Source organism: Nyctereutes procyonoides, unplaced genomic scaffold (assembly GCF_905146905.1).
Source record: "Nyctereutes procyonoides isolate TBG_1078 unplaced genomic scaffold, NYPRO_anot_genome, whole genome shotgun sequence".
Taxonomy (NCBI): Eukaryota; Metazoa; Chordata; class Mammalia; order Carnivora; family Canidae; genus Nyctereutes; species Nyctereutes procyonoides.
Genome location: NW_026575020.1, coordinates 36,003,420 through 36,015,518, shown reverse-complemented (window position 1 = coordinate 36,015,518; position 12,099 = coordinate 36,003,420). Strand labels below are relative to the sequence as shown.

Genomic DNA, 12,099 nt, shown 5'->3' with positions numbered 1-12,099 from the left:
CTAATCTCATGAGCAATGTCCCGAACAGACTTCACATTGCTCTCAGGTCATGGCTTCTTCTAGATCCAAAGGATCATAAGGTGTCTGGAACTACCTTAAAAGGCCATTGTGTCCAATTAGCCTTTTAAGGCTTGGATTATTTTAAACAATACACTGACCTGTGATTCATTTTGCCATGAAGGGATTTATATTTCTAGCTTTGAGTCAGAGTAGACATTCTGAAATCTTTGGAGGGGCCCAGTTTGCAAAGAGACTGGCCACACCTATGTCACTGGTTTTGCAAGAGGGGATCAATGCGTGTGGGTATATTTTATATGGTTGTGGCTCTAGGAGGAGCTTGTTTTACACACTTCGGGAAGCAAACTCTTGCTCCTGAGCATCTCCCCCCGATAGCACAAGCAATAGCTAGCTGCTTCTTGTGATTTTACTTTTTTTCCACCTCGGGCATCTTTGGGGAACACTTCCTTTCTTTATTAGCTTCAAAGTAATGGTATAAAGCACCAATTCAATACCAGATCAGTAAAATGATTCAGACAGAAAGATCGCCTAATATTATTATTAATATCTTTTGCTGCTAGCACCTCAGCAAAAGAAGAAATACAGGGGCGTCTGGGCGGCCAGACGCAGTGGCTGAGCCTCTGCCTTTGTCTCGGATCATGATCCTGGGGTCCTGGGATTGAGTCCCACATGAGGCTCCCCATGGGGCATCTGCTTCTCCCTCTGCCTGTGTCTCCGCCTCTCTCACGAACAAATCAATCAGTAAGTAAAATCTTAAAAAAAAAAAAAAAAAAAGAAGAAGAAATACAGAAACAGCAAGGAAGGAACCCCGGTACCTGAGAGATTCTTACTTAATTGACCCAATTTCTCCCAAATTCATGCTGCCGCCGAATGTAGTTCATTGAAACATTTAGAATGTTTTCCTTCTCACGGAGACCTTAATTAAGGACTCATCTGGGGATTTTATTTCACGGTCTAAGAAATATGTTCCATTTAATAAAATATTCATTTCCTCTAGGGTTGGGTTGGTTGCCAAATACTGAGTCAGGCTGAAAAAATTCTGGGTATCCACACATATGTGTATCCCTGTACACACATACAAATATGTATATAAGGATAACCCAGAAACCACCACCCAGCATTAGCAGCAGCAGTGCCTAAAGCAACTGACCCGTTCGATCCCGGGTTTTGGCACCAGAAAAATAAAAAAATAAAAAAATAAAATAAAATAAAATAAAATAAAATAAAATAAAATAAAATAAAGGAACTGACCCTATTCCTGGTTGAATTGTTGCAGTTTATCATTGTTCATGATTTTAGGACATTCTCAGCTGTGGTGGTGAGAATACTATGTAACTTACACATATCTACAGTATAGTTAGGGGTTATAAAGTTAAGAGTTTCTTTTAATAAATTAAATGATTAGTCTGACTGTTTACTAGGGCTACGCAATTAGGTAGGAACGACACGGAACACTAAGTCAATTATTTTAGAAAGGCTTAGGAGGCTCTTTTCACTGTCCATAAAGTCACCTTGTGATTTCTTCAATCAGCTACGCACAAGGCACCCTCGTGTTTATGAAGCAACTTAGATTCCGTGGTTTGGGATTCTCACAGGCCGCCTTGGACCTGAGTTGAGACTGGCACCATTTCTGCACATCTCCTTCAGGTTCTGCGCATTTTTCATCTGCTTCTGTGGCTCCCAGGGAGATCATCTTCAGCTGTCAAATTTACTTTTACTCCAAATGATCCAATAAATAAACTCCCCCATATTGAATATTTATATTTATGCTCACATTTAAATAACGTTTACTAACATTTGCCATCCTCTTAAGGCCCCAATCAGAAAAGAAACCAAATCATCAGTTAAGCGTTAATTTTCTTAGCAACTGGAAAAGATTAAGACCACCTTTAGTAGATTCTGGACCTTTATATGGCAAAGGTCTAATGAAGAAACACCAACGAAAGCACACGCAAGAGAAACATACACCAAAAAACCTGATAAGATTCAGGACATGCATAGAATAATTGTGCTTACCAGCTTGAGAGAAAGCTTCATGTAAAAATTGGAGACATAACAGGGGGGAGAAAAGAGAGAAAGAGACAACACATCAGAAGAAGAGGAATTCGGTCAGTTGCACCGTATTAACATAACACATAAATTCACCTGTCACTTGTGAAAATGACTGCAGCGGATCTGTGCAAACGTTCACAAGAGGGGCTGGCCCCTGCCAAAACCTTCCTGTAGCTGCCACGTTGCCAGGGCAAAGGATAAAGACAGAAAAGGAGACTTTCTATTCACAGTTCTGTATGGGTCACATCAGCCTGGATATAAGCTAAAATAAGTTCGCAGTTGGTGACACATGCTGATAATAAAAGACAAAAATAATCACATGGGCTTTTTGTTCACTGCATTTACATGGAAAGTTTTACTCGCGGGGGGTCTGAAGAGCAGTGACTTCCACAATGTACAAGTATCTTAAGAAACTCTAATAAATATGAACACTTGAAGGCATTGAGGCAAATTCTTGAATGGGTGAACAGGTAACCAGGCACTGGAAGCTGCTCTAGGAAACCACCCGCAGGAGCCAGGAAGCTTCTCTGCATGAGGCTGGAGGCAGGACAATGCTCTTGCACCACTTAGAAGGTGTATTCAGAGGCTCTCCATCCACTCTGAGGCCTACCCACGGGGATAACATAGTATTTGGGAACTGACTGGGGTAGCTGCCCTGAGAGTTACTGTTAGGAAACAGAGTCAACTATCTCAACTACCAAGGAGGTAAGTCTTGCTATGGATTTCCTGACAATTATCAGGACACAGCAGGTGTAATTCTCCTGGGTCTGGGGATTAACAAAGGCATAGTGATCACTGGACACGAAACAGATGAGAAGGCATCTCAAAATTAGAAAAAAACAAAACAAAACAAAACATCTGGTTCTCCATTAATGCCTGAGACATGCTCTGTGGCTGTAAAGCAGTGTTTTGTGAGTGCGGTGCATTTTTACTCAGCGGGCATCAATCCTAAAAGTTCAGGCAGTTGTGGTAGGATCAAAAATATGTTGGAGACAAAGTACCAAAGAAAGCGCCCTTTGATTTTATTTATTTTATTTTTTATTATTTTTTAATGCCCTTTGATTTTAAAATGAGCTGGAGGGTGTTAAAAATTCCTTAAGCAGATTTAAAAAAAATCTTATACATAAGATTAACTCAAAATTGACACTTCTTTTTAAAAAGCCATCCCACTTTTAAAGAAATTGCCCCTGTGGCGAAAAAGACTTGGAGGAAAGAAGAAACAAGACAAAACTTTTGGGAGAACAAGGTATATCCTGGCATACTCATGACTGTTCTCATGGGCCTCTCCTGTGAGCTTTAGCACAGATCGATTCGTCACATCTTGAGTTCTTTACAGACAACAGTGAGGGTGCACAGCGGAAAACTTTGCAAATATCTTCCCTATAAAGCACGCTACCACCTACAAATGTCTTCTCACACATTACTATCTAAATGTCACTAATTCAAAGACCCGACATTTGCCCTCTGTACACTATCTGGTCTCTATTTGGGTACTTCTGTTACTCGCAGGCATGGATAAATTAAATATTCTTCCTTAAGCATTCCAAAAGAAGAATTCTAACATCGGAACTAATGGCAGAGGAATATTACCACTTCGTAATAACAATGAGTTATGGGGACTGAAACGAAATCTGAATACCAAGAGGAAATATCGGATTTTCGAGACAAATTCAATTTTCTGAAGTGCACAGTGATGGGTCATCTACAAGGAACACCATCATGGGATGTGGTCTTCTTGTAACAATCACAAACCAGTTTCCGGTCTTAAGTTGGTAAGCCAGCCAGTTAGATCACTTAACATTAGAAACCAAATCATTTAAGAGAATACTTTTAAAGATTGCATTAAGTGCATTGCAAGACATCCGAGGAACTAAAAAGCTGTCAGTTTCAGGCAATAATTATGGAGCCTTGGGAGCCACACATGTCAATAACACATGAGGGAACACAGAGCTAGCGGATCCATGTGTTACTGTGCAGCCACAGGTACTAACCTCCAGTACGAAGAAAGGGGACAGTGAAAATAAACATATAAGTAAATGGGTTTAAGGTCCATACAAAGCCACATTACTACTCCGTGACCTTGCTCATACTCCAGTGATCGTTTTGGTTCTGCAAGGTTTAGGGCATCACCCCCTTACGGATCCACCTCTTTCAAACTGGGATGTGGGTCCTCGTGCAACACAACTGCCATCTATTAAGAGTGTCCTTCTGCTGTGACCACACTCTGCAGTTGCATTTATGGGTGCGATTCTGCTGTAAAATCATACCCAGTGACATCTTCTCAGATGGCAGTCGCGGTCAACACAGAGGGGGGAAAAGCCAAGCTCAGTTCATTGGCATTTTGAGGAAGTTTGGTTTGTCATTGGGAAGTTGGTTCTTTCTCCCACCCAAGTTTTCCAGATGAAGTAGGTTGGGGTTGAATTTATACTCATAATTAGGTCTTTTCGGGTCCAGATCTCCCAGTGGAGAATTTCGTCGCTGGGTCCCCAGTCTTGGTGCTCTCATAGGGGTTAGTACCTGTGCTGTGACCGTATGCCGTGGCCGTCACAGGTAAACTTACAACATAGTCCCTAGCTTCAAAAGCATACGTGGGTTTCCCTATTGTCCTCTTCATGAGTTCTTTGTGAAAACAGAAAGACTGAGTCTGCCAATAATCAGCAAGAGAACAAGATAAATAAAATTAAAGTGACCATAAAACTGTAACATCTGACAAACAATCAGTAAGGATTTTCCAAATCTTTTGATCAACTTTCATGGGATTTTTCCATGCAATGAATTCTAAAACATGGGGAAACTATGTCCATAGTTTAGATCTAGAAGGACCTTGCCCAGACCAGAAAAATACATCTTAATTTAAGACAATAAGATTACATTTGTAAATTGCAAACGGAGACCATACTATCTAGTTTCATTTTTCCTTGACTTACATAAAGATGAAAAAACAGTTAATAATGCTCAGGTGGCATATTTTAGAAATGTTCAGTGAAACAAAATTTCCTTACAGATGCCAACAAAAAACATTTTATCCCGTTTACTTAGACACAAAATCGGCTATGCTAAGAAATGTCTGCATAGGATTTATACAGTAATAGAAACAAAAGATTGAAATCTGGATCTGAAGGCTGCAAAACATGATAAATTAAAAGATGTGTTAAAATCACAGATTTATTATTCTAGGACACTTTTCCTATCTTTGGTACAATAGTCTTAGAGTTAAAAAAGAAGAATAAATGAAAATAAGGACAGTATCATTTTCGTCATGGGCCCTGTAATCCATATACCTTCCGTGTTGAGATTGCTTTAAAATCAAATTTATTTCCCCAAACTTCAGATTTGTTTTTTATTTTTGAACTTCCTAATTTTACTTCTGTGATGCATTTCCTTTTTTTTTTTCTTTCTTTCTTTTTTGTTCACTGCTACTTCCTGAAGGAAGGGACCTCAAATCTGACCCTTGCTAAGAACAGGCTGATCAAAAAGGAGGGAAGAAGAAACATGTTTCTATTCATTTACTAATGCTTCTAGAATGCGTCTGTGTGCACATGAACTCTCAGGAAAACACACTCAGCATTGAGAAAAAAAAAAAGTTTTTTTTAACTGTTTTTGCTGAGCCCAGATTTAAAGAGTAAGAAATAGAACTCATTTTGCCAATTAGCAATTTTTAAAAGAGGGGGTTTCCTTTAAATCATCATAATAGCCTGTTTCTCATTTCACTGTTTTTTTTTTTTTTTAAGGCTTGTATTTTTCCTAGCTGTCTTTCCTGTACACTTATTGATTACTGACATTCTTTGGTCTTTTCCTAAATAAACATTTAGAGAACATCAGGAAACACAGATTCGGAAAACCATTTGCAACCAACAGACTGTGTAGTGCTGAGAGAATGGAACAGACACAGAAACAAATGGTAAACAATCACAAATATTCAACATACTCCATCGTGAGATTCCAAAAGACCATTCAGAGGTACTTATTAGAAACACAATAAATGAGTGCTCTATAAAGGTCCTGCAAGTGGCAGAGATGGTTAACTGACTTACAGTTAATGTAAAACTTTATAGTCCAGCAAAAACACCCTGGCCAGATGTTGGCAATTCTTCCATGAGCAAGCAGGATGGACAGGGAGTTTTAAAAGCCAGCCTGATCCAGCCAGGAATTGAGATCTAATTATAGAGCTCAACGCGATCTATCATCCACTTCTGAAGCTCTGCCTTCTAACAATGGCTCTCTTGAAATCTTGAGGAAATTAATTTCTAATTCTTAACCTGATATGCTGAGTAATCTTAAGACAAGGTAATTTCACCAACTATATGTATTCTTTCCATAAAACGTTGAGATTGAACTCTGTGTATAAAGAAATGGGGGGGGGGTTGTCCCTCATTCTATTTATTTACTTATTTTTAAAACATGGACCACCACAAATTTGAGTGCCGTCCACATGCAGGGGACATGCTAATCTCCTCCGTATCCTTCCAATTTTAACATATGTGCTGCCCCTTGTTTTAGTCAATTATACATTTACATTCTTTTTTACCCAAAGGAAGGAAGAGTAAAAATTATGTTTGTATGAAAACACATCCCACAACCACTGTACCACAAAATTCCCAAAGGTCAGGATAAAAGACCTTAGTGGAAATGTCAGCACACATGCCTGTTTACTCTTGATTACCATGCTTCATTATTTATTATAAAGGATATTTGGGGATGGCTTAGACTATGCTGCTCAGTTAGATTTACTCGGGAAGCTCCAAATGACTTTATTCCAATCTTTTCCTATAAACCAAACTGGTAACTCTTTTTGGTTACTGGATCAATTTCACAAAGCCCTGTGAGCTAGGCACAATCATAATTGAATGGCAAACTGGAGTCTAAATGACATCCACTCATGAGTCAACCATATCTATATAATAGATGCTCCCTGAATGTGGACGTCACAGAACCTCAGACTAAGAGCAGCCTCTCTCGCTTCACCTCTTCCTAACTTCGTCTTTTTAGCCCTTGGTTTTCTTACCAGTAAAATAAAGATGTCTTAGTACCCAGGTTCCTAGGCCAGTTGAAGGAAAGTAAGTGGTCCCATGGAAGAGAGTCTGGTACATCATAAGTGCTCAGTAAATGTCAGCCATTTATTATCTTAGCCTCTAAAGATAAATCTGGCCTTAGGCCTTTCCAGCAACAGATATTTTAGCACCATCATATAAATTCACCATCATATAAATTCACCAACATAGCTAAAGAAACCCCTGTAAACTCGTGACATTTCCCCTTTGAACCCTGAGGCTTAGCTCAAAGAGAAGTATCTTCGTGACGCTTGCATTATTGCAGCAATTATCAAGCAATTATTTTCTGAGTATACAGTGACTTCCAATTCCTCATCTCGTCTGCTGCTGGCTTTAGCAATTGAATCTAAGCTTCCTTTTTTGGTAAAATCAAGGTAGAATATTAATGACTTAGATGTGTTCAAAGGGAAGTGGAGAAAAGCCTTTCTAAAATGTGCTCGAGACATAAAGGACTCTGGGCTGGCTTGGCTGGATTTCTCTTCTTCCCATCCATCCTGTTTCCTTCTTTCTTCTCTCCTCTTTCTATCCTTGTTCTTCTTTCTAGCTATGGTGAATCACCGGTCCTTACCGGTTCATGTTATGGGGAAAACACAATGGGTTCATTCACAAACAAAATGGGTTATGCAGAACAACACATGCAACCAGAGCGCACAAGAGACACACGATTCCAGAGCAGAACTTACCCCACGCTTTAAACTCCTGAAGCAGTGCATTTTGGGTTTGGAGGTCATGAACTCGTTGAAGCGATGGGAGAGGGGTTCCTTTTGCTGCTTGGGAGACTGGGGGCCGTTGGGAACAGCAGAGGGTGAGGCAGAGGCAGGGGGAGGAGGGGGAGGCTGATGGGGGGATGTTAAAAGGGACATAAGCTACATGTAAGAGATGGAGCAGTGACAGAGTAAAATCAGAAACAAGAAGATAAGACACAAAACAAAAATAAGCATCAAATCATATTTGAAATCCAAAGCAAGTCAAACACAAACGATTAAATATTTAGGCCATGGTCCAAAAGAAAACATGTAGAATATGACGAAAGTGGAAGTTTTAGTAGTCAAGCAACAGAAGAAGATCTCTGACAAGAAGCTCATGCAGATTCTCACATGCAAACTGTTTCTGATTAGTTATGCTAAACCAGTTAAGGCCAGAAGGGTAGAGATTTCTAAACCACCTAAACCAAGAGAGCTCGATGAGAGCAAATAAAGGACCTTAGATGCCAAGATTATCAAAACAGCAAGACAGTCTTTGAAAATTAAATTCGAAGTTATTGTCAGGAGAGCGCAGTAGTGCTGTCTTGACCGCATGTGATGCCCAGGTTAAAGCTGTCATGCACCTATGTATCACGCTACCAAAAGAAAACGCAAAATGTTCATGGAAGCACATGGTTAACATGAATTCAGACCAAGTTTTAGCCCATGGAAACGATTTCAATGAGAGCTGCCGATAAATCGTTCTAGAAATTCTGCGCAGTGTCCCCTCTCCCAGCCGAGGTGACCAGGTGGCTAGGAGACTTAGCAGTGAAAGGCATGATGGGAAATGGCCGAGAGGTCAGTAGAGGTCAGTGTTAGTGTGGTTGACAAGTGACAATGCATCCGAAATAAGACAGATGGCCATGGCAAAGGTACCACCACCAAAGAAATAATAATTTAAAATAAAATAGCACACTAGCTAGCTAGCTCTTTTTTGCATTCTGCAAACTACAGGTTTAAGTTCTTAGGTTTTTGGTTTTTTTAAAGACTAACAGAGAAAGTAAAAAATCTCCACATTTTATAAAACCCATTTCACACTGGGTCCAACCATCAGTACCTTATTTTTCTTGATGAATGGCCATAACTTTCCTTTGGATTTGCCACCAAATTTGAGCTCTGATTTGCCTTCTCTGGAATTCGAAAGGCTGTTATCCGACACAGTGCGCTTCATGGGCTGAGTGTAATCCTCAAATTCAATGTCCCCGGGAGGTTCAAATCCGGACTTATAAGCTTCTATTACCAGCTGCGAATCCTGAAATTACACCCATCAAACAGGAAGACACTTAAACACGGGCAAATGCTTTTCACACAACAGATTATGATGACCCCCACAGATGATATTGTCAAGAACTGTTATCTCTACAATTATCTATAGAATTATATCTATATTGATTAATAACAGATTTGTTTTATAGTAAGACTTTTATCATTAGAAAGAATAGCCTATTCGTAAAGCTGTATGTCTAGCTGAGATGGGAAGATGCTCTTAATAACCATTTTTTCAGAGTTGGAGAAACAAATATTAAATAAGAAGGACTTTGCTTAAAGCAGAAAAAAATGGGCCCCTGTTATTATGCACTTCCCTTGAAAAATACAATGATCCAAAAATCTGGCTCTCACCCGAAGTTCTTAAGGTAATGTAGCATACACAAAATCAAAGCCAAGAGTAGATAATCTCTCTCATTTCTTTGGTTCATTGTGGTTCAGGGTTATTAATTTATTGTGTGATTTTTCCTTACATATGCATTTGTTCATGGCCACTTCCCCACTCACACGCAAACTGTCTTCTGTTTTTTCCTCTATCATATCCCTAGAACCTAAATGGCATACAGCGAGAATTGTGTGCAACAAATGTTTGCTGAATAAATCAATGAGCTGAATGCCCACTCTAGGGTGTGCACTCTGCTAGGAACTTCAGGTGTGGTACATCTTCTCAGGCTTAGGTGGTAAGACAAATAATAAGACAATCACAACCGTAATGTCATAGGTAGATAGATGTATATATAAAATATTGTAAGAGCACATGTGATTTGTAGTAACATTTGAAGTCAGTGATCATCTGACTTAAAAAAAACTACTAGAGAAGACAATCTGGAAAGATCTCGATTTTTTTTTTTTTTAGATTTCATTTATTTATTCATGAGAGACACACAGAGACAGGGGCAGAGACACAGGCAGAGGGAGAAGCAGGCTCCATGCAGGAGCCTGACGTGGGACTCGATCCTGGGTCTCCAGGATCATGCCCTGGGCGGAAGGCAGATACTCAACCACTGAGCCACCCGGGCATCCCCAGATCTTGATTTTTAATATAAGTCCCCAGTTTGGTATGCCACAGTTATTTTAGCTACTATGTACTTTGTAGATGGACTGCAGACTTCCAATAGCCAACCACCTTTCCTTCTTAGGAATAGGAACCCTGATTTTAAGTTGGGCATCTTGCCACCCACCTAAAGGCTTCAATCCCCAGCCTTCTGTATAGCAGGAGGAGGTCATCTAAGTTTTGACCTCCGAGATCTCTGAGATGTAGACAGGATGGTGTACAATTTTAGGAAGACTCTCTAGGGGTGCCTGGGTGGCTTAGTTAGTTAAGTGTCTGCCTTTGGCTCAGGTCATGATCCCGGGGCCCTGGGATTGAGCACTGTATCAGGCTCCTTGCTCAGCAGGGAGCCTGCTTCTCTCTCTCCCTCTGCCTGCTGCTCTCCCTGCTCATGTTGTCTTTCTGGGCAAACAAATACATAAATCTCTAAAAAAAAATAAATAAATAAAATAAGACTCTTTAAAGGGACGGCATGGGCCCTTGGTCATACCATCAAAAGCTGTGAGCTAGGAGGAGGCTGAGTTCCTGAGAACTTACAGATCATCTGCCCATGCCAAGGCTGGACCTTCTGCCTCCAGACATCTTTTACGTGAGAGAAAAAACAAACCACCTTGTGCAAGACATTACTGTTCTTGTTACGTGCAGTTAAATGTATGGTAGCAGATTCTGATCTATAAGCCCAGGTATGCCAGTGACTCACTGATGTGCTCTAATGAGAACATGGTCATTTGATATAAATGGAAACTAATCACACATAAGTAAACCAGTTTGAACTTTCAAGTAATCATGTGATTCTGAGACTGCATTAAGAGTCTATAGATTACTCCAAGGAACGAATGTGGAGAGTACACAGGCCCAAAATCAAAGCCCAAGGTTACTCCCAAGTTAAATGGTAAGAAGGAAAAGGAGAACAAAAAAAGGAGTCTGAGTCAGTAAAGAGAAAAGCCATCAAAGTATGGTTTCCTGGGAATCAAGTGAAGGAAGAGCAGGTAGGAGAGTGTTTGAGTGGGGGCCGGTGCTGCTAATAGTTCAAGTTCTTGAATATGAGCTTGAATGAAGACCTAGAAAGACTCTTGGATTTAGTAACATAAAGGTTGTAGGTGAAACAGAATGATCAGTGATATAATGGGAAAACAAGGCTCCCATAATGGGAGAAATATCGTAAAGATCTAGGGTGCTCACAATTTCCCAGATAAAAATGATCAAGGGAAACCATCATTCAGACATGATCTTATAAAACTGTGAAGTTTCAAGGAAAAAGACATTTCCAAGCTTCTAATACAAAAAATTAAAATCAGGGTTGTTTCAGAATTTAATCAATGCCAGAAGTCAATGAAACTAAGAAAAAAAGCCAAGATTCAATAGAGGTGAAAGCTTACCTATAAATCTCACGATTATTATTTCCCTTTAAAAGATCCCTCCCTACAGTCATTTATTGGCGACTGCTGACATTTTAAACAGTGTGATGAGGGAAAGCCTCACCAAGACTATTTCTCGATCTCTCTCCATGAGCCAGGCATCTATGAGCCACCAAAAGACTTTGTCCAAAGCTGAGGATGCAAAGATGTCCAAAATCAATGAAGTAACAGCGGTAAGAAAATGAAAAAGGCACTCATACCATGGAAAACTGGACTGCATGGATGCATGACCAGTCACGTGTTTCAACCAAGACTCATGTTCAGCAAAAGGACTTAGAGGTGCTTAAAGGAGATAAAACCATCAAATAAAGAGATTTTCAGTGTAAGAAAGGGATGGTTTGATCACTTACAACTACTTCTTGGCATAATGTAGCTTTGTGGGGGAAACACCATCAATTAAGAAGCATCAGTAACTTCCCCCAAAAAAGTTAGCTGAAATCACCAAAGAAGGAGGCTTTGGCAAATAGATGTTAATAAAAATAGAGATCGAGGAATTCTAA

At 39.8% G+C, this 12,099-nt stretch overlaps 1 protein-coding gene and 1 pseudogene across 11 annotated transcripts in view; both read right to left on the bottom strand.

Moving 5' to 3' along the window:
- FNBP1 (formin binding protein 1) overlaps positions 1-12,099 on the bottom strand; it is a 144,641-nt gene that overhangs the window by 19,068 nt on the left and 113,474 nt on the right. For 3 of the 11 annotated variants that reach the window (XR_008665287.1, XM_055332076.1, XM_055332007.1), the window contains exons 9-11: positions 8,922-9,116; positions 7,805-7,987; positions 2,035-2,049 (exon numbers count right to left, since the gene is read on the bottom strand). Coding sequence is in view for 10 of the 11 variants with exons in the window: in XM_055332076.1 (XP_055188051.1) it covers positions 2,035-2,049; positions 7,805-7,987; positions 8,922-9,116 (393 nt within the window). In the remaining variant the exon portion in view is untranslated. The remainder of the gene's footprint in view (positions 1-2,034; positions 2,050-7,804; positions 7,988-8,921; positions 9,117-12,099) is intronic. The other 8 variants (XM_055332030.1, XM_055332037.1, XM_055332014.1 and 5 more) reach the window with 4 other exon arrangements.
- LOC129518228 (U6 spliceosomal RNA) lies at positions 6,466-6,560 on the bottom strand (annotated as a pseudogene).